The 22536-nt window shown below is 52.3% G+C and overlaps 4 protein-coding genes across 4 annotated transcripts; 1 reads left to right on the forward strand and 3 right to left on the reverse strand.

Annotated features, from left to right (window-relative positions):
- Window positions 1-30: 30 nt before the first annotated feature.
- Window positions 31-3195, reverse strand: TRIVIDRAFT_190568 (uncharacterized protein; the record flags this gene model as incomplete). Its single annotated transcript, XM_014102363.1, has 2 exons — window positions 31-408; window positions 499-3195. 2 exons carry the CDS (start codon window positions 3193-3195, stop codon window positions 31-33), a joined length of 3075 nt encoding a protein of 1024 aa, XP_013957838.1.
- Window positions 3196-10200: 7005 nt separating this feature from the next.
- On the reverse strand, window positions 10201-15538 carry TRIVIDRAFT_86623 (uncharacterized protein; the record flags this gene model as incomplete). Its single annotated transcript, XM_014102364.1, has 4 exons — window positions 10201-11087; window positions 11158-13563; window positions 13622-14661; window positions 14878-15538. The coding sequence occupies 4 exons, from the start codon at window positions 15356-15358 to the stop codon at window positions 10710-10712; spliced, it is 4305 nt and encodes a 1434-aa protein (XP_013957839.1).
- Window positions 15539-18887: 3349 nt separating this feature from the next.
- TRIVIDRAFT_230262 (uncharacterized protein) lies at window positions 18888-20750 on the reverse strand (the record flags this gene model as incomplete). Its single annotated transcript, XM_014102365.1, has 4 exons — window positions 18888-20229; window positions 20284-20470; window positions 20532-20651; window positions 20718-20750. 4 exons carry the CDS (start codon window positions 20748-20750, stop codon window positions 18998-19000), a joined length of 1572 nt encoding a protein of 523 aa, XP_013957840.1.
- Window positions 20751-21050: 300 nt separating this feature from the next.
- Window positions 21051-22371, forward strand: TRIVIDRAFT_73951 (uncharacterized protein; the record flags this gene model as incomplete). The annotated part of the gene is made up of 3 exons (XM_014102366.1): window positions 21051-21295; window positions 21360-21439; window positions 21495-22371. The coding sequence occupies 3 exons, from the start codon at window positions 21269-21271 to the stop codon at window positions 22189-22191; spliced, it is 804 nt and encodes a 267-aa protein (XP_013957841.1).
- Between the last annotated feature and the right edge of the window lie 165 nt (window positions 22372-22536).

Below are 22536 nucleotides of genomic sequence, written 5' to 3' on the forward strand. Positions count from 1 at the left end.
AAGAATGGGAGGGAGGAGGATGAGACGGCCTTAGAAGAGACCGCCGGGAAATCTGTTGTTAGGCATGTTTCCCTGAGGCATGGGTGGTGGTCTCACGCCGTTGCTGGGAGGGTTGTTTCGTGATCTCAAGCTGGTGCCTTCGCTTGTGGCCTTGCGCAACTTGTGTCGACGCGCCGCCAGGGTGTCGTCATCCGAGTCATCTGGACCCGGGAAGCCTCCGGGGACCCGCGGTGATTGCATGTCATCCTCGCTGGCTCGGCCGAGGGCATTCTTGCGCCGGGGGTTGATTGGTGGCAGCGGAGGGGCCGCTGCATTCGACAGCAGGTTCGGAGTGGAAGCTGTCGCTCCGAGAAGACTGCCGTTCCTAGATCTCGTGCCCATGCCAACAGGAGACGCCATCGGGGAAGGCTGTCCCGCTTCGTAAGGAGGACGTTGGCGAGCACTTGGGGGGCCCTGCCTCATGCCCGAGGCGCTCCTAGCACTGCCAGGCGGACTAACCGGCATGTACTGATCATCATATGCATTTGATCCGTTTCTCAACCGCATTGGTCGAATCGGAGGTGGGCCAGCATTGCTCGTTTCTGATCCGCTTCTCTCTCGCTCCGACGGAGCTCGCGATCCTGCTCGGGAAGTTGCCCGAGAACCGCTTCCATGTCGAGACTCATCACGCGCCTTCCTGTTAAACATGGCGGGTGGTGGGCCGCCTACGTCGTGAGACCCTACTCGCGATCCCATTGGGGGCCGTTCCGGTGGTCGCTGGGCTGTTTCTAGATCCTTCATCTTCTGAAGCTCGAGGCGTGCTTGACGGAAGGCCTTGAGACCAACATGGACGTTGTCCTCCTTGTCTGTTGAGGTTCCGTCTTCCGACGGCCGCTCTCGGGCCTGTGTTGAACGACCTCTACGTGAATCATCTGCGTTCTCAGTGGATTCTCTGCGAGAAGGCGACATGTTTCTGTTCGAGGTTGATGACATGACCATCTTCATGGCCCTCGGTTGGCTTTGGTCGCGAGCTTGGCGATCAAAGAGTGAGGTATGGCTGGACTTCGACTTTAGGATGCCCAATGCATTTGTCCGCGGGGGTGGGACATCCTTGAGGCTCTCCAAGGATGGCACTGCCGTCGGAGAGGGCTTATCCATCTCGGGGTCAACCATTGAGCCGAGTTTCTCGCGGACGCGTCGAGCGCCATCCGCAAGATGACGGGCAAATTCGTCCTCCTCTTCTCTCTCTGCATCGTCGTTTGAAGTCCTGTGGCGTGAAGGAGACCGAGACATCATGGCTCGCCCATTAGCAGCTGATCGCGCTGGACCGGGGCTACGGTCATAATCCAAGCCCAAACCGGTCTGTGATGTGGTTTGCGCCGTGGTTTGTGCCGCACTCTGCTCCGAGTCTTGTGCCGGCATGCCATAGATCGATGAAGCATTGCTGTCGCTGCGCAGATGCGCCCGCACCATGCCACTCAAGCCGTTATTCGGCCCCAACGTGGGAGAGTCCTGTGGAGGTCCAGGTGCAGGACTGGCAACGGACAGGCCGCCCGATGTTCTGGGACCAAGTGAAAGGGGAGCAGGAATGGCAGCAGAGTTCTTGAAGGCTGGGTGGTCACCGTCATTGGGTCTTTCGACAGACAGTCTTGGGGGGTTGCCAGAAGTAGCCAACAGTCCGCTCAGGACGGAAGAGTCGTCGCTGTCATCAAAAAAGGACGATGGATCTTCAGAAGCAGCAGACTTGGGTACAGCGAGCTCAGTCTTCTCCAGTGGCTGCGTTTGTATCGCTGAAGAAGATTGTGACCTGGCATCTGAAATAGAGGCACTAGATTCCACAGAGCGGTGCTTGCTAACAGGCGTTTCTCGTCCCTGCTGAAGCTGTATTTGTCGCTGGGCGTAAGTAGAGTCGTCGTATTTCTCAGCCGGTCTCTCAAAAACGCCCATTGCCGTAGCCTTGCCTCTGTCGTTGGGCTGAATGGTAAGCAGGGGGTGCTCTTCAGGCTCGCTCATTGGAGGGCTGATGGGCGGAATCCCGAAGCTTGACTTGGAAGCAGAGACTGGGAACTTGGAGCTGGGCTCGGCGGGAGAAGCCGACGCAGAGTTGGCGACGGGGGGTGTGAACGACCGCAGGTTGGGGGCACTAGCCTTTGCCAGGATAGGTCGGCGCTCAAGAATGCGATCGCCAAACAAGCTGGCAGTTGGCGAAGCTGATACCTCCGGTGTCGCAGACGCAAAGGGGCGGCCTTTGGATAGATAATCCATCCTAGACACGGCCGACGACTGCTGGTCGTGAAGGTCGCGGTTGAGACCTTGCTCATACAAACGTCTTGTCCTAAGGACACTCCGCTCCGCAGAGGATGTGGAAGTCGACGAAGTGACCTGGGAGTCCCTGATGGACGGTGCGCCTTGGGAGGTAACTGATGTTGCGGTGGAGTAGCGAGCCGCAACCGATGAAACGGTTGAGCTTGTCTCTCTTCGTCGGCTAGTCTCAGACCGGGACTCTGACAGGAGTTCCGACTGAGACTCTTGCAGCGGCTCCAATAGAGAGTCCGATTGGGGCTCCGATTGAGGCTCTGATTGAGGCTCGGAATATTCCGCTTCATTAGAGTCGCCTCCATCGGCGTTCTGCCTTTCCTTCTCTGCCAGCCGCCATTTTTGAAAGGCAGACAGACCCACATCGTCCTCGAGAAGAGTTCTGCTGGACATGTTACCATCCTTTCCCACGGAGCCGTTGGCTGGGAGCCTGTAGACTTTTTGTCGGCCGCCAAAGAGGTTGTTTCCATCAACTGGCTTGGCTCGGTTCATGACACTTCCGGTAGCGTCATCTATATTGAAGCCATCCAGGCGAGAGATGGAGGGCGTTCTTATCGACTCGACCTCAGCTATGTCCTGTAGGCCTCCTCCAAGGCCCCAATTCGATTGTCCCCGAGGGAAGAGCACGCTGTCATCACTAGCTTTCCCCATCTTGGTTGTAGGATCATCCTGCTCGCGTAGCATAGAAAATCGAGCCGAGAGACCGGTCATGAGCAAGCTGGTTCTGAAATCATCGGTGGATGGCAGGGCGGTGCTGATGTCGAGATCAGGCTTGGCATCATCGTTCTGGCCTTTCTTCTTGCTAAACATTCGGAAGGGGCTAGAGGACTCGGATTCCATAGACGGACGGACGCTCTCTGGCTCATCCTTGCCCTTCTTCTTGTTTCGGAATACATTCATCTTGATCGGACTGGGCGCAAGAGCGCAAGCTTCGCAATGAGTTTATTGTGCCGATGATGTCGGATATCGTGTCATTAATTCATCCACCACCTCTCGCAAATATCGCAAGCCAAGTTGAACTATAAGAATGTCAGATATCAAGCGCACAGCCAAGACGCAGTAGTTGTGAGGGTTGGGCTCAGTCAACATGCCGTAGTTTGGGCGGTGGGCCAAACCAGACGAGTATTATCAGCCTACTCGATGCAAATTGGGCAACTCGGTATTCTTTGTTCCTCCATAATATTTTTTCCCCCCACTTGCAATGGTATATCGCACATTGCATCCGTTTGAAAAGCGAATGTTTTGGATGAGACAACAAATGTGACGTACCGGATGAGTAACAACAATATCCGTGCGCTGCCTTGGGAAGGAAACAATCTCGCAAACGACACTCTAAGGAAAAGGAGAGAGCGGAGCTTTTATCAAATGCAGGATGCCCTTTGAAGAGGTATAGAAGTAGATTTCGTCGATATATCGAATAGTGACTGTGGATGCTGGGAGCCAGTTGGCGCTGTGCGTCACGCTCAACGGGTACCTGCAGGATATAGGTACTAGGTAGGCTCGCGGCAGAATGCGTACAAGTACTGGGCGGTGTTGCGCGATGGTTGTCGATGGCACTGCAGGGGAGCAGCCGCTCGGACTAGCCACTCAAAAGGGGTGGTCTTTTATACAAGTCGTAAGACGTACGGATTGGAATAAGGAGTGTCGGGTATCACAGAGCGGCGAAAAGCATGCTTTTGTGGCGGCAGCTATCGAGGCGTCGGCTGCAAACACGGGGGCGGCGGTTGCTGTTGGCGGGACGTGGTGGTGAGAATGAGCGTGGTGAACAAAGAGCAGAAACCAAGATTTTCGCCTGCGGGAGAAGAGAAGAAGAGGGCAATGCTGGTCCTTGGAAGCCGTGAGCGGATGAAGAGGAGAAAAAAAAGAGTGGAGAGAGAAGCGTGCCAGCCTGGCCAGGGTAGAAATTGGGATCAAATGCTGGCGATGACAAGAAGGGGCTTGAGCAGCGGCAGCTGGTGATGGCCTCCATGCTAGCGGTCGTGCCTGGGCTACGGGCCACTAGCCACTAACCACTGCCTAGCGCCCAATAGCACCGCCTGTACAGCTGCAGCCACGGCAGGGGTACTGCCTACGGAGCACACTACGGCTCAGTTGCATGCTGTGGACTTACAGGGGCCGCGACTAATTGAACTTTTTTTTTTCTCTCGCGCAGTCAATCCCTTCACTTCATCTTGCGGCTTCACAAGGCTTCGATGATTAAACCTCCCTTCTCCGCGTCCTGCTGGGCCTCCTTGGTGCGAGTGTACGGTAACTGTAGGTATTTACTGCACTCGTGCTTGTGTACAGAATAGTCGCACCATGAAATACTTGCACGATTCAATCCGTATTCAGCTCCGAGACCCGGTGGTTCAACCCGGCTGCGTGTCTGAGAAGGCGGGCTTTCCCCTGATTCACCAGCATGGGATAGACTGGATATGAAACTTTGTCTCTTCCACTCTACTGCACTGTACTTGCAGCGCGCTAAGCAATCGTGGTCAGAGATGGGAAACTCTCAGAGATTGGATGCCGGGTCCAATAAGGGCTCAGCTGGGCCTAGCGCCGCTTGTATTGACGGCACGGCTCAACAAACGCGCAGCCACAGGTCCTTGATACTCGTAATTTGATGTTAATTTATACCAATCTCTCCCTTACATGCCTCTTGATGCGTGTGCCTGCTCTTTTGCCACAAAGAAGGAAGAAACACGAAAAAAACTCAAATGCTTTTGATAATATGGATATGCTTACCTTGGCACTTGATAGGCGACCGGTGCCCCAATCACAACTCCCGGCTCCCACATAGCCGATCCAAGGGAATGACATGGGACTTGGCGGTAGGTTTTGGTGATGCGCCCGTTCCACAACATGCATGCAAGCGATATTCGTCACCACTCAGCAAGACTCTGTCGCCACTCCAATCTTTGTCGCATCACGGGCGACCCAACATGGCAGGAGCCTCGATTCGGGTGGTGTCTGGTTTGGACATTCGATGTGCTCGGAGAAAGGCTCCCTCTGCGGCTGGTAGTTGTGCCACAAATACTCCTTTGTACATCATTTGCTTCATCTGGAAAAAGCAATTTGATGGAATATTGGCGTCTTAGAGCACCCCATTGGTCCGCGGACAACGCAAGGAGGTATGTAGTCCAGAATAGAGCGTCGCAGGATGAGAAAAAGCAAAAGCAAAAGCAATTTGTGCAAGTCGTTGATAACACAGCACTCCCATACACGCAGTATTCCCTTGCTTCCACCGCAAGGTTCGCCGACAGATGGCAGGCAAATGACAGGTCGCAAACGAGGGCTGACCCGAACGGGTGCATTACCTGACACATCCATGCGACTTCCAGTTGTGGCTATCCTAACAGTTAGAGTTTTCTCGATTCGCCAGATGACCACTTTAAGGCTGCAAGAGATGCCTCGCTCTGCATCTACATCATCTACTATTGATCTGGCCCAATCCAATCTACTGTATCAAGTCGTGTTGTGCTACCGCTTGCTGCCCAGCATCTCCACTTCTCAGGGCATGGCACCCACATTGCATCGGAGCTCCATCGCGCTTGCAGCTGCGGCCAAGATGAGAGATTCTCCGCGCCTTGAACATCCTCGTCCGAAACAGCCGAGCAACGGTCTCTGCTCTAGGATGGAGGCGATGCCTCGGGAGATTCGGAGAGCTGCAAAGTCGGGCGCAAAGTCGGGCGCAAAGACGAAGCACGGCGGTGAAGCGCGTTGTGATCATTTGCTGGCCGCAGCCCAACGAAAAATAGGTCGCCATCGATTTTCACATGATTAGCACAAGCTAAAACAAACTTTGATAGACAGCTTGTGCTTGTCAAATGCCGGCCTACTTGTATGATGACCCATGATTCAACGTGGAGCATGCGAGGAGGGCATCGGACCAAGCATTCGCTTTGCGTATCGAAGTACGGAGTACTACTAGCTGCTGCGCGTAACCCTCCCTACGCGAGTAGCACTTGTAATTGGGAGGGAATTCCATGCTTTCTTTTTCTTGTGGCGGCCCACTGCATGCCACTTTTCATCCTGATGCTCAAGATAGACGAAGCGACGATCAACTCGGCCCGCTGATTCGTCGGCGTGGCTATTTTGTGGCTATGCCAGGGAGACTATGGCGACGACAATGCTGTCGCTGAGCAAGGCCGAGCCAAGAGTCAGTCAAGCCAATCGAACCCAGTGCCACCATCTTCTTCTTGTTGTTCCAGCCTCCTTGCATGCGCAGCACCTCGAGATGTTCCGGAAAAGCAAATTACTGGATGCGCGAATGGTCTGATATATAACATTAGCGGTGGGGTGAGGGTAACAGCAGTCCATAATTATTGGTGACTTGCAAGCCACCGGAAGACGCCACGGAGATCGTTCAAGTTGCCACGACTCATCTCCCGCCCGTGGCACCGATGCTATTCAGACGACGGTGGCATGTTATCAAAGCACGAATTCGAGTTTGTATTGACTCGGTAAGTGGAAAAAACGCCCAGGGGGCTCGGTACAAGTTGTCAGTATTGCCGCAGCCAGGATGAAGAAAGAATTGATGGGCGACCTAGCGCAGACAGGCGTATGGGGTCACGAGATCACTTGTTCGGCAGCGGAGTACTCCGAACTCCATATCTTGCAGTATTGATTCGTTCCCGAATTCTCCCCTATTGCGAATCCAGGGTTGTGACAGGCAGTGCGGATATTCTTGGGCATCCCGAGCAAGGCCGCGCGAACCGGGACCAGGTTCTGGCCGAGGCAAATCTCCCCCACAAACGTGATTGATCTGTCAAGTGGAAAGGCACTGGTATCATGAACTGTTCTGTTATGCACCGGGCCGAACATGGACATGTTAATTCAGCTCCAATCAGATGTTTGGGAGCATCAATGGCTCGAATTGACTTGGATCAAGCCCGCTTTTCCCTCTATTCTTCCAGCGCTTTGCTTGCTTGATATCCAACAACGGCTGATCCCTGTATAGGTACTTATTAAAACTCCAGTACAAGGATTAGCACATGTACTCCTTATATATATGAATGTTGATATTGGTCACATTGACCTCGACAAATCTCAACACGGCCAGACAAGCCGCAGCGGCGAGACAGGGGGCAGTACCTGTACATGCAAAGCCCAAAAAAGAAAAGGCAAGGACAAAATTAAACCGAAAAAACCGACAAAATTAAACCCTCCCACGAACGCTGCTTCCCAAAGAACAGCCCCGCCTCTAGAAACTCCCCTGACTGCCGCTAACGGCGCAGCTCCATCTTTTGATGGGCCAATCAACAGCCTGTTCCTGACGCTTAACCCAATCTGGGCTCTTTCCCCCTGACAAGCTGACCAGGGGAGCGATGGGGAGCGACGGCCGGGGGGTGTGACTAATGATGTCCAGCCAATCACGAGCCTGCAGCGACCCTGGGACTGACAGCCGCGCCAAAATTCGAAACACGCAGACCGGTGCCAGAGACGGTTGTTTCTTCATCAAACAAGACACCAGGTCTGGTCGAGCTGAAAAGAAAAAAGAAAAAATTATCATGACGCATCTGATTGGCTGTTTTCACTTCACTTACAAGGAAGGAGCTGCCAAAGCGACAAGCAACTCTCCACTCCCTGAGCCCACCTCTGCACCCTAACAAGCTCATCATACTGTAACCAGTTAGGAATCGCCTCCTCGCATCGCCCAGCTCGTATCTACTATGGCACGGCCATCTGCCACCAAAGCTCGCCGCGATCTCGACTTCATCCAAAGGCCATGTGTCGTCGGAGCCTCAAAGCGCTAGTGCGCGGCACGGCAACCCAGAGCCAGGGCGATGCCCCGTGAGCCAATTCCACGGAAATGGTCGTTGACAAGGCTAACCCGGCAGAGCCACATTGGCCACGCTTCGATGATGAACCGTGCGCCGTGAATGCCATGCTGGGGACAGGGTATGCCGGCTAGCTGGCTTTTGGGATATACGATGGCTCTCGTTCGAGTACTCGCAAAGCCCTGTGAGCGTATCTTTACCCAGGCGAATTGTGATGGTGTACGGAGTACAAGTACAGTACATTACCCCCAGCTATGTACAAGGATGGCCAGGCAGAACTAAAGTGCCTCGTTGAATTGTTTACGACTAGAATACGAGCGACGAGTGTTGATCAAACCTTGTTGTGTAAGGCTGCTTCACCATCGTCAACATGTCGAGAGCGGAGATGCAAAAGAGTCAGTCTACTAAGCCGGCACTTTGGCATGTGCAGTCATCATCTCCGTGTTATATATGTTATATATAGGTAGGGTTCCATCCGGGTCGGTAGGTCTTCCCGCGGTCGGCAACACACCATTTTTGGATATGCATAGTGACCGACCTGCATCTGATACTGGATGTGATACGGCACACGACACGCCATATGATACAGCGATGCTGGGATGCGAATCGACCACATACGACAGATAGCTGCCCGAAGATTGCAGGCGTAGCTTTCGCTGCCAGCCACCTCGATGTTGGCACGAGAGGACTCAAGTTAGTGACATGCCATCAAGCAGCACTCGCACGGGCTTATGCAAATCATTCTGCAGTGACTGTCGTCAATCTGAGACGTTTGCTCCCGCCGTGCAGCATTTGGCCGAGTGCTCCCGGACCCAAATAGCCCGATCGACGATTGATGGAGCTCCGTCTTATCCACCTGCCTTCCAAACCGCCGCAAACTAAAAGTCGCTGCTTACATGTATGATGCGTCGGCGTGGGTGCCACTACTACTGATGAAGCAGAAGCTCCGCGTTCTTGTCAGGAAGGCTATTACAGGACGGGGAAATACGTCGCTAAGTTTGTTTTTGATATTGAAATTTGGCGTCGCTGAGGTATGGGATACGCAGGGGGGAGCCTTGAGCCAATGCAGCGAGAGAGAGAGAGAGAGAGATGGGTTATTATTAAACGGTAAGCGAGCTTTTGAATCTCCCTCATATTATTGATACACATTATGCTCCGTAGCCCGTTCTTGTTTCATACATAGGGATACAGTTGGAGACAAACGCGTGCTCATCATGTCTATAATCCCGAATTCAGCCTAGCAACAAGACATCACAGCACGCGATTGCGGGGCCAAGGCATGATGCGATACCCTCCCTCACATGTCGAAGCCATTATCCCGGCCAAGCGGATGATGAGATAACGAGACGGTAAAGGGGGTGTTTACAAAAACTATAGTGTACGGCATTCTCTCATTCAAAAAGAAACTGAGAAGCCGTAACCTTTGATATCGACAATAAGGCCACGCCGCATTGGGCAGCGGTTGCGATTTACCCGTCTTCCGGATCTATACGTCCGGATAGCTTCCCCTTCCATTTAGCCTCAACTCTCGCCTTTTAGGGCCGTGATTCGAGGTGCAGTTTGCAGTGAGCCGTTTAATGATTGGCTGCTGAACTACTCCGTACAAGGTAGCATGTCACTGCACCACCGGCCCGTCTTTCCACGCAGAGTTGTTTACTCGCGTGCATACGAGGCTATCCTCATGACCGGAGCAAAAAGTCAACCATTTGTAAGTAGTCTTTACAAAAGTATCGACGCTAGATGTTGGACGCCAATCATTGCTCGCGCCCGTCCTCCACTATCTCCATCCCATGGTCGTCGCTGCTCTCCGCTTCTCGCCCTGCAATTCGGGCTCAGACAATAGGTATCTACGAGTTGCCTGGCAAAGCACGTAGCAACGGTAACTCATCTATGTATCCCATAAGAGTCTGGTTGGCCCAAAAAAAGGACATCTGACTATTAAACAGTATTATTCGATTTATTGCGCATAACTTTCCTAAAGCTACTTATCTGATATCCAGCTCAATCACCCATCACTCGTTAATACCACTCATTACATCTTCCAACAATAACCACCACCCATCATAAGCCCTTCTCAAGCACACACACATTCATTCGAGCATCAGGCACCAAATATTCACCATCAAAAAAGAATAAAAATAATAATGTAGTATCACACAAGCATATTCATGCAAGTGCTCTAAAAAGAAATCTATTAGCCGTCGAGGTAAACCAAAGATTCAATTGACCTCCTCGTTTCAGACATAAAGCCATATCTTATAATGGCTGAGCAAGTTAGATGCCATCTATAAAAAGATAATAAAAAAAAAGTAAAAAACCAGCGCAGCAGCAGGTATATGCATGTGCGAGACCCTTTCAACAAAGCATATGCATCGCGGAAAATCATGCCAAACCATTAAATCAAAAGAAAAAAGACACATTTCTCCATCTCGCCATCAACGTTTTTACAAGATTCTTGTCTAGAATCATCGTAACATCTTTCTTCACCACATTCGCATCTTCAACACATGTCAAATAACTCCTTGTGTATGTCTAAACCTCACAGGTAATAGATAAAAATAATATGATGGTGAAACTTTTTCTTTTTTTCAGAAGAGAGGGGTGATGAAGTTTTTTTTTTGTGTGTGTTTCTTGTTTTTGTTCAAGTGGGAGGAATTACTCCTTCTTGGTCTTCTTGAGCTGCTTCTTAGGCACACGGGCCAGCCAGTAGACGAGCAGCGCAGCGGCAATGTTGAACAAGATGTAGACCCACATCAGGCCAAAGTTCCTCCATCGCTCAGAGTAGTGGCTACCGACAGCAGCCAAGTACGTGTTGGTCTCAGACATGGTGCAGTAAACACACTCGTCTGTCGCGTCGGGGTTGGTGAGGTTACCCTTGGTGGCGTCGATAAAGGCAGAGAGATACTGGATGCAGGTCTGGTTCGCAGGGGGCTGGATCCGGACAAACTCGTTGTCGGCACAGGTGACGACTGTATTCGCGACACCGACCGACAACATGCCATTGACCAGATAACTAAACGGCGAAACTCGGTACTAAGAGGAGGGTTAGTAAACCATAAATAGACTAGCTGGGGTGCAAATACTCGAAAAGGGGAGAACTTACCATGAAAATCCAGAAGCGTGGGAGAGTGTCAGACGTAGCGAGGACACCACAGAAGATCAGGCAGAGAGTAAACAACAAGTTGGCAATGTTACCACCAGCCTCGGCGGTTTCGAAACCAGCAATGATAAAAGTGGAAAAGGTACCGCTGAACATGAGGAAGGTGAGGATGAAGAGGAACATGAGAGCACCACGCTCGGTGACCTGACCGGTCGGCTCGGCATTGCGATAGAGACCAACGGGGTAGTACCAGCAAAAGTACATAATCACAGCCATCAAGCTGTTCCAAGGCAGTTCGACAATGATCTGAGACAGCATGAACACCTTCCACGAGTAGACCTTGGATGGCCGCTCGCGCACTTCATACAGAGATCGCTGGATGACAAACTGAGGCATGGACTGCTGAACAAGCTGGCCGAAAACGGTGAAGAGCTGGAAGATGGCAAACATCTGGTTCTGAAGACCCTGCTGAGAGTTGGGCGCCTTGTAGAAGATGAAACCGATGAAGAGCGCAACCAGGGTGCAGAGGGCAGCCTTGGAGTAGATGTAAATCGGCGATCGCCAGTACTGCTGGAAAACACGGTGGAGGTTCTCCTTCATTTGGGTGGCGAAGGGTGCGGCAAACTCGTTGTAGCTGGTGGGATCTTCCTCAATATTCCTCTCGACTTGCGATCTCTCAGCCTTGATGTTTTCCAATTCAGTCTGGATGGCCTGGTACTCGGGGCTGTCGCGCCAAGTCTGGAACCAGTCAACATCAGTGTGGGATCCGGGAGCGGCACCAATGACTTCGAGCATCCATTCGGCAGGGTTGGCTTCGGGAGGGCAAGGGTGTCCTCCGTTCTTCTCAAAGTAGTTGGTCAGCGTCTTTGAATTCTCGCCAATATCGCCAAAGTAGACAGTCTTGCCACCCTTGGCCAGGAAGAGCAGGCGATCGAATCGCTGGAAGAGCATAGCAGAGGGCTGGTGGATAGTGCAAAGGACGGCTTGACCAGCCTTCGTCAGCTTCTCGAGAAGATCCAGAATAGCCCATGAGGTTTGAGAGTCAAGACCAGAAGTAGGTTCGTCAACGAAGAGCAACAGAGGAGGCTTAGCGGCCAGCTCAACGCCAATAGTAAGACGTTTTCGCTGCTCGACATTCAGACCTTCACCGGGAACACCAACAACGGCATCGGCGTACTCTTGCATATCCAGGAGCTTAATAACCTCGTTGACATAGGCGAGCTTTTCCTCTCTGGGGATATGAGCCGGTTGACGGAGAAGAGCGCTAAAGTTGAGGGCCTCGCGAACAGTGGTGGTTTGCAGATGCAAGTCTTGCTGTTGAACATAGCCAGTCTTGCGCTGGAAAGAGGCATCACGGGGTCGTCCATCGACAAGCATTTCACCAGTGATCACACCCATAGATGTACGATCAGCTAAGCAGTCCAAAAGAGTCGTCTTTCCGGCACCCGAGACACCCATCAAGGCGGTCAGAGTACCGGGCTTAACCCAACCATCAACGTGATCCAGAATGCGGCGCGTCTCGTTCTTGATCTTGACTTCGTAGCAAACATCATGCCACTGGAAGACCGAAGTTTGGCGTTGGAGAACACCTTCCTTTGTTCGCTCAGCTGTCAGGATGGGGCCGATGTTTGCCATTGCGGCTTCGGGATCATGATGCTTCTTCTCGGCATGGACAGCAGCTGTGATCTTGTGGCCACGTTGATACATCAAAACTTCGCCCTTTGACTTCTTCTCAGAGACCAGTTCAGCAGAAACCATGTAGGTAGCGAGGAAGAAGATGGTGAAGGCAACAACGATACCCCAGTCTCGCCACCGGTTATCCCACTCGTAGCCAAAGGCAGACTTGACATAGGCATCACCATTGACGTTGAGCCGGCCAGGAACAGAGCCGACAGAGCTGCAGACCTGGTTTTCGGAGCTGACATTGGCGTACTGGGAGATGAGCTTGGAAGGAATGAAGTCGACACATTCAAACTCTCGGCCGTGGAACTCATTGACCATGAGCGCCTCAAACGCATAGCCTAGAGGGTCGATGTAACCGATCCAGCGGCACCAACCCAGCATGTACCGTGTCGGCAAAACGAATCCGGTGAAGATGACCAGGGAAAGAATCAACAAAGCAGCAGGCACCAGAGCCTGGAACAGGGTTCGGGTAGCAGAGGCAATCGTTCGGAAGATCATTGACATGACCATGACGTTGGTGAAGGAGATGAGCAGGAAGAAGAAGAAGGGACCAACTTCTCTCCGCAGATTGGTAATGAAATAGAGCGTCAGATTGAATATGATTGCGTTGACAATCTTGTAAGGCATGTCACAAAGCATGGATGCAATGGCTTCTGCCGAAGGATGATACAAGGCATATCGAGCGTGTTTTTCAACAATGGGACGTTGCGCGTACAGGGTCAGAATCTAGTTTACAAGTTAGTTAAAAGACTCGACTAAAGACGTTTGGAGAACAGGGACATACTTCGAGGGCACTAGCAAAGGCGTTCATCAAACAAGCAAAGAAGATGAGAGAGCCACGCTGGAAGAAGCTAGAGGCATCGTCCTTGAGGTTATAATAGACACTACCAATGATAAGAGACATGGCAAAGTTGCCGATAAGAGAGCCGAGGGAAATGCTTGGATCTCCCGTCAACCGCTTCCAACCACGCCAGAGACAAAGTTGAATCTGCTGGGTGAAGGACAGGGTGAAAGGCGACTTGGCACGCTGGCTCTTGGCTTGCTGGGCTTGACGCGAGGCACGGAAGGCCTCGGCATCAGGACCATTGATTGGGTGGGCCTGCTTGTAGTCTTCAATCTCGGCCTGTAGAGCCTTGTAGTGGGCGCTGTTCTTCCAAGCGGCGGCAAACTCATCAGGGGTACGAGGAGCCTTGCCTTCGAAGCCAGGGCGGACAATACGCTCAATGGGAGAAGTCATTGAAGTGAGGAAGTCAGGGGTGGTCTGGCGGGCAGGGCACTCGAAGCCAAGATCGATGAAGTATTGCTTAGCCTCGCCAGCTCGGCCAAAGAAGATCTGGCGACCCTCGTAAAGGACAACAGCCTTGTCAAACAGGTCGTAAGCGGTCTGAGGAGCCTGGTAGATGGAGACACAGGCAGTGCTGTTGAACAGCTCGGTTTGCATTCGCAGGGTCTTGCAGAATTCAATGGCGTTGGCCGAGTCGAGACCACGAGTCGAGTTATCCCAGCATTGCAGGGGGGCGCCCGACAAGGCAGCCTCAGAGATGGTGACACGCTTACGCTCACCACCAGAAACACCTCGGATGTACTCGTTACCAACTCGAGTGTTGACGGTGTGAGAAATGCCAAACATGGCCATGACGACATCTCGCAGATGGGCGGCGAAGTCATTCCTGCTGAGGCCCTGGGGAAGTTGTCGGGGCTGTCTAGCCCGAGCCGCAAAAGTGAGGGTGTCACCAACGCTGAGTTGAGGGAAGTGGACGTCCACTTCGGCGGTATAGATGGCCTCACCACGATGGTGGCTGTGCATCTCCTTAGCCGAAATTCCTGTGGCAAATAAAGTTAGCATGTTGAATAACATTATACAAGCTACGAGGTTATTTTCAAGTGGCGGCTTATGGCTTTTCGGCTGTGGCACCCCAGTGAATGGCGAGTTAAATGGGATGAGAAACCCAATCGACGTCTCACCGTCAACCTCATGTCCCTCATCCGCGCCCCATCAAACATACTCTCAAGGAAACAATGTGGAACTGGAATATTTACCTTGGTAGTTGAAGTAGGCATCGTCATCGACGAAGATACCGTTCATCTCACCAGCAATTGTCTTGAGGAAAGTTGAACAACCCGAACCCGGAGGTCCAAGCACAATCAGAAGCTCTCCCTTACGAACGATACCGTCAAACTGACGCAAGATGTCGATGCGCTGCTTGTTGGAGGAAATCAAGCTTCCCATCCAACCGGCAAGTGAAAACCAAACGTTGGCGACATCCTTCTGGTAGTCTGTAGACTCGCCGAATCCGTGGACATTGAGGTTCTGGAAGCAGACGCCAGCAGAGCGGAATGAGCCACCATCCTGTGAGACGAGCTCTACGATGGCCTTGGCCCATTCCTTTCCGCTAAAGTTTTCTGAGGCAGGATTTAGAGGCGAATCCGGGCCAGCGAGAAAAGGGTTGTCGCCGGCGGCTCCTGAGGCGCGTGAGTAGGAGCGGGCCAGAGCCTGGACGACCGAAGTCCTTCGCTGCATCTCCTTGGTGTCATCGACAAAGGCTTCGTCGTCATCACCATCCGCCTCCAACGTCCGTGAGGGAGATCCTTCTTCCTTTTCGTTGAGGGTTTCTGTCGTGTCATCGTGAATGGGTGTCTTTGGCGTGGTACCAAGGACAACAGAGCCTTGCTCCTTTGCCACGGCATCCGGGTCGCTGTTAGGCGTCGCCATGGCTGCGGTACTCTAGTGTTCGCGCAGTGTCAAAGCGTTGATGCGGTCTCAGCCGCTACCGCACGTGTTCGGAAGAAACTCGCTAGGGGACTGAATCTCTCGATCTGTTGTCGATTGGCTTGTCTCGCAGGGGCCGGTCTCGATTTTGAAGTAGAAGGGGGAAAAAAGAGGCGCCACACTAAAGCCACTAACACCTCTCTACAAGAGGCCGATTACAAAAGATTGACTGGCACAAGATTAAAACGAAAGAAGAGAAATCAGATCCAATCCAGACACCAGTAGAAAAAAAGGTGGGAGGGATGAAGAATCGAAGAAAAGGGCCTGACGGGGAGGTTTTAGCTTCCTTTTGTTGGTTGTCAGGATTCCGCAAAACATGGAGAGCAAGTTACTACAAAAATGCTTGCAATGGGGGCTAGGGAGCGTGCAGAGTACCGGTACCAGCTTGTCACGAGTTTCGCAGTCCGGGTGCAGCCCGACCCGGGGATAGCACTGCATTCTTGGCCCCATTCTTGCGCCAGCCCGCGAACAGGCACAGGCACAGGTATAGGTACAGGTACAGGTACACCCAGGCACGGGTACAGGCCACTCCGTAGCGCGTCCGCAGAAACTCCACCCGCTGGAGGGGAGCCAGGCCTTAATTACGCCGCACTCTCTTCCACAAAGTCCACTGGAAGCCCGCCAAGGGCTAGGCGGTCCGTCCCTCCACAGAGGCCTTGCCACGGCGTATCTGAGATGCTCAGTGGACGAAATAAGCGACAGCCATTACGAGGCCGGCTCACGGAGTACTCCGGACATGGTTAGACGCGGCTCTATACGCGTATCGCAAGAGGAAAATTTCGTGTGGAGTTTGCCGCCTCTTTTTTCTCCTGAGCACGCATATGTATGTACGAGCACTCGCCAGTCATCGATACATGCACACGTGCAAGGTACTGTGGCTGGACTCGACTCGTGCGGTTGCATTCCGGCGGCCACGATCAACGATCTGGTGCACTTGAATCAGACGCAGCGGCAACCATGCGACGCTGGCTGGCTTTTCGTCTGATGCCCTGCAGACGGGCGTCTATGCGCCACTGCACGCTGGCAAACATCGATGTTGCGGTACGGAGCACAGGCAGAAGAAGCACGCATCAGCTGTGCGATTGCGTGAATACGGGCTGCCGCTTTCGTATCGCATCGGGGTCATCAAAGGTCACCAGTTGAGCCTCTATACGCGTATTCTCTCGAGATTCCATTTATTGCGCCGGACGGATTGATTCGGCCGACACCACACCAGCCCCACGACCCCCCCGAAGTTGGCAAAACTCTCTCAAGACGCAAAGCCTCGCTGGCATGGATCGCTGTCGGGGTCTTGCAACAGCCCGACACCCCGCCGAAAAGGGACACAGGCCACTCACTTCTGCGGGCGGGGCGCAAAAGGAAGATTTAGGGATTTATTTCTGGTTGATTTGATGCAATGAATCTTTGCAGGACCATGCGACAGTAGGGCTGGTACCACCTAGTTTCAAGCATAATCGTCGCCAAGCCCCCCCAGCCTAATAAAAAGGGCGCGGAGCTATTGCCGATGCCTGCTGCTGAGGGCGTCTATTTGTCACTCGAGGGGAGATTGGCGCCCGGTGAGCTAGCAAACATTGGATGTACTCATATACTTGCTCATAATAATACCTGTAGGTACCGTATGGGGTTGAAGACTCATGCTTTTAGACTCAAATTGCTTCTCCGCTCCCGCTTAGCTTGGGATGATCCAAAGCATCTTTTGCATATGTTGACGCTACTCCGCCTCAGGTCCTTCTTTTTCTTTGCCGTTTCTGTCTGCCTATTTGGTGCTCCAAGAAGCACTAGCTATTGTTTACGAGTTGGTGGCCGGGTGGCGGATCGAATCGACGGACCCGGGTCGGACCCCGACAGTGGTGATGGTGATGTTGACATTTGCATCATTATTAATGCAACGGATGGAGATAGATGGCCTCTGCTCGTAGACGTAATCGTATGGTGAATAATGTGACTCTGACCTGGGTATTACGTCGACTTGGAGTATTCAAGGTATTCGGCATCTGTCTTACCCTGGCTCGAAGATCTGATCGCCTTCTTCCCCCCCTATCTTCCGCTTAGAGCAAGAAGTCAAGACTCCAAGCTCCTTGCGCCACCAGTCGCCGGCTTCCGACTAATTCTCCGTTTCAAGACAGCAGAGTCTGATATGTTTGCAGGCAGATAGTAGTAGTTCATTCGCATGACAGGCTTTGTTTCGACCCTAGCCCCCAAGAACACACTACTCAACTCAATGCCCCATCCCATAATAGGAGTCAATACATGCAAACTACCTGGCAGCAGCAGCAGTACAGGTACTTCACCGTAATGCCCACCGTCAGACCGCAAGATGCTGTAGGTCAACTCCGTAGCACCAGTATCAACTAAATGCATGTCTCGTATGTACAGTACCTGCACTCAATAGACCGCATCCATCAATTCGCCTCGCTAGGCCCCCTTTTCGCGTCCCCCATACTGAGACAAACAGCCACGTCCTCAGCTCACAAAAGAGGCAGGCCATGTCCGCAGGCGCCAATTCCGCTCCGCATTGTCAATCTTAATTCCATTGTTCAAATGCTACTGTGCTTGATACTCCGCCAAACACGTTTCGTCCAAGCCACGTTTCCGCCACAAGGGATGGACATGACGCTATGATAGGTGCAGGTACTGATCGAGTTGCCGCGCGGGCTGAATTTAAGATGGCATTGAGTGATTCATTTCTTGGCGTTTCTACTCGTGTACCCGATGGCGTCGATGTACCTGAACAGCGTTGCTTCAATCATTCGAGTACCCAGGTAGTAGGTAGTGGCATTGAATTCAGGGCCACGCAGGATCACTGCGACGTAAATCCGAATCGAATAGCGAAAAAATAATTGATATCATTATCAAATGACTTACTCTCCTTGTCTATACACATAGGTACCCATTGCTGGCAACCCCTTTCTGAGCTGGAGGACTCCCTACCTACCTAGTAGTACGTAGTGTTTGTGTTGATAATGATTTGATACTGCCTGACCATAAACATACGGTGTGCTAATCGTTATCAACAAACAAACCCTATTAGTAAACAGGGAATTCAGGCGATCCCTTTACCCTACATCTGACTGGTCACTTCGTTATTGTTCTCACCACTGACGGGGATCTACTCATATCTGAGCAAACAACGGTCTGTGCATCCTCTTGTGAACGCGTGAATCCGTAGTACTGCTACCCAGGAGGCCATAGGGATTGCTATTCGATTCATCACATCAGGGTAACAAACTTTGACAATGGACATCACGACACCTGTTCAATATGTGACTAAATGGGTACTGAAAACGGATAAGTGGATATATGTATGTATGTATGTGCCGCTCCATCAGCGGCTGGTCCCCCCTACTACATGCGTCCAGTTCTATTGGTTTTGTCGCGAGATGCTGCATCTCAGAGAAAATTGATGCCCACCCCTAGCTGCACTCCTTTTGTGACCAGCTCCCCCTTTCTAACAATCACAGGCAAGCCAAAGTTGAGTTCAAACCTCGCCACTGGATGAGCGTATACCAGACCGACACCAGCAGCGAAGCTCGGAGGGCCGTCGAATAAATCTCCAACAGCACTAAAGACGCCACTCCGGACCATTTCGCCATCTAGACCCTGAGATGTATCCCGGGACCTGAGCTTGTTCCTCAGCGCAATCAGGCGGCCTCCGTTGGCAAACAGCTGCAGCCGGAGGCCAGAATCCGGTCCTTTGTAGGGTAAGGGAAAGAGCATGTTGACGCTGCCAGCAGCAAACACATCTCCACCGGCAGCATCCCGGCCATCGTGCGGTCCCAGCCCACCAAGCTTGTAGCTGCGAATGTCCGTTGGTCCTCCTAGCAGGAAACGGTCGTTAAGACGACTAGGCAACGCCTTACCGCCAAAGTTGTACCCGAGCGGCAGGGGGTAGAGTATGCCCGTCCTGAATCCTGCACCAAGGGATATTCCCGTCCGTCCCTTGACTCCAGGCAGAGAAATTGGGACGGCGCCGCTAACCTCCAAGTCGCTCTTGGAGAAGGCAACGTCACCACCCAACGGACCAACACCTGCCAGCTCTAGTCCAGTCCGAACCATGTACCCCTGTTGAGGTAGCTGAGGGTTATCTCGCCTCTCTCTGTAGAATATGTGCTTGATGGCACTCTTGATGGTATCGCCTGCGTCTTGCCTAACGGTGGGGCTGGCATCAGTCGCAAGGCCCGTAATCTGTCGCCATGCTCCCGAGTATTCGACAGAATGTGTGTCGCGTTGACTGTTGAGCCATGAGAAGCGGACCGTTCCCCCTTTTACGACCTCTTCGTGGGATGCCCACGGCTTCTCAACGGCGGAAGACAAGGCCTCTAAAGAAATGTGCATGTCCGGGTTGCTTAGCACGGGTGCGCTTAGATTTGCGCTATATGCGGAACGTGTGCGAGTTCCTGCCTTTGCATTCAAAGTGAGCATCTCAGCGCCGCCAAACATGTTGCGCCACAGCAAAGAGCCATATGCCGACCCCTCGCCATTTCCAACATCAGTGCCTGTTTGAAGCTTGAAGCGAGAGAGTTCGCGAAGTCCAATTGAAATGTCTACGTCAGTAGGACTCGTCGATGCATCCACCTGGCTCGACTGGGACAGGTAGACCTGCGGAGGCTCTCTCAAGATTTCTGGCCCTCCCCGTTAGCAATTGTTCAAGACAACATCCCAATCGTCCTTCTTACGCAGTCTACTGAGCTTCCCGGTTGCCACCTGCAGTCGTGACATAACATCGCCGACGGTATAGGGGGGGTCATTGCTGTCGCTCAGCAAAGGGTTCAGTATGGGATCAAGAAAGCCCCGTCGAATGTTCTTGGCGCCCGAGACAGAAACCTCGTTGACCGTCATGGGCATTGACATTTGATCCACCATCTTGAAGTATGCATGGTCAGCCGAGAATGAAAATCCCTCTGAAACAAAGATTCGGCAGTACCAATTGAGCTATCCTCTGCTCCTTGGCTTCGTCCTCGGCACTCTGAAACTCAGGCCTCGTTCTAGCATCGCGGAGCACATCCTGGGTATCCTCGTGTAGCTTATTAAAGTGATTCGCGGGCTTTAGAGGTCAGCAGCTGCTATCGACCAGCTCAAGAAACAGCAGCGTGTCCCAGCCAATGCTTACCGGCCGCCCAGAGGATTCTGAGGTCGGCGCCATTGTTGAGCGCCTCAGATCTGCTGACTCGCTCGAGGTCAGTCAGCACACATGCAATTGTAGTCGGAAGATTTGACCCTCCTGGTAGCAGTAGCTAGCCGGCTAACCTTGTCCGAAATAAACCTCGAACTTGTGGCGCAACCTCCAATCGAAAGCACCAGCCACGTGGCTGAGCCGCACGCATCACTCTTTGCCTCTACTCGTACTCTGTACTAAGACAAGAAAACCCCCCGAGTTATTGCCAACTGGGCTGCAGTCATCCGGCCTAATCTGTGTTTCATCATCGTCTTCCTTAATTGCCCGTGTCTTCGTTCAACATTTAATCTAATCCCTACCACTATCAGGCCTCCGTCTCCGGCGTCGCTATCTTCCATACTGAATTTCTTAAACCACTTTTATTTTCAGACTTTCTTTAATAATTGCGGACGGATTACTTTAATAGAGACTCGCGCACGCGATCGATCAACCACTCTCCTTAGATCAACTAGTCAATCTTTATCCCTCCCCCCAGCATCGAGATCATGGCTAGTAAAGCGGCGCACAAGCGGGTGTGTATTCCTGTTTGCATCAAGGGTCATCTTTAGAACTGCGTATGCTAACAGCCGTGGCTAGTTAACGCGAGAGTTCAAGTCCATTTCCGAGAATCCTCCTCCGTACATCACCGCCCATCCTTCGGAATCCAACATCCTCGAGTATGTCGCCCCCGACCCTAGCTGATCCAAGTCCGATTCTGACATCAAAGCGTAGATGGCACTACATTATTACTGGCCCCGAAGATACACCTTATCACGGAGGTCAATACTGGGGAACGCTCATCTTCCCTCCGAACTATCCGTTTGCACCGCCTGCGATCCGCATGCACACCCCATCGGGGCGATTCCAACCATCGACTAGACTTTGTCTTTCTATATCCGACTTTCATCCAAAATCCTTTAATCCAGCATGGGAAGTGTCTACCATCCTGATCGGCCTTTTGTCGTTTATGACGAGCGATGAGATGACCACCGGTTCCGTTTCTGCTTCTAGCGCCGAGCGTAAGTTTCTTGCTTCACGATCGCGGTGGTGGAACTCGACTGGCGGTGGATCGCAAGCCAGAGGAAACATTGCTACCAAGGGCAACGTCAAGGCTGGCGACGGAGGCGCCAAATTTCGATCAGAGTGGCCAGAGGTGGATCTTGAGAATTGGGAGTGGATGCGGAAATACAAGGTAGATGCGGCCACAGGCAACCGAGCAGACGGTGACAATGGCTCTTCCTGCGGACCTCAGCTCGGCATTGCTGCTTCAAGTAGTAACCAGGCCCAAGCTGTGGTGGATGCGGTTGTACAGCAGCGGGATGCTGGACGAGGCTGGCTTTACCGCAACAAGCTGCTCGTTGCGGGTGCGGCGATATTCATTTACGTACTGATTGCAAGGCTGGTAAGCGGCAACGAGACTCTGGCGTGATATATTTGAGCGTGGTTATATGCAGACAATACAGGGTATACACGAAACAGCCAACAGCAGCCTGGAGGCGGACATTTCAAGAGCGGCGTTTTGGGTTGTAAATGGGTACAATTTATAATTGTGTTTTGGTACTTCAGATTGCGAATAATGAAGCTTCTCCTCTTGCTTTATGCTACTGCTATCTCTATGCGTCTACCTACCTAGTACCTTACCTTGTGCCTTGACCAATGCTTGACGGGGGTTTATCCGGTGGCTACAGGCCCATGCAAGTTCTACATCCTACTACCAAGCTAAACATACTATGTATGCAATGACCATCTACCCCTTTTCCTACCAAGGCACGAC

Source organism: Trichoderma virens, assembly GCF_000170995.1.
Source record: "Trichoderma virens Gv29-8 chromosome Unknown TRIVIscaffold_5, whole genome shotgun sequence".
Taxonomy (NCBI): Eukaryota; Fungi; Ascomycota; class Sordariomycetes; order Hypocreales; family Hypocreaceae; genus Trichoderma; species Trichoderma virens.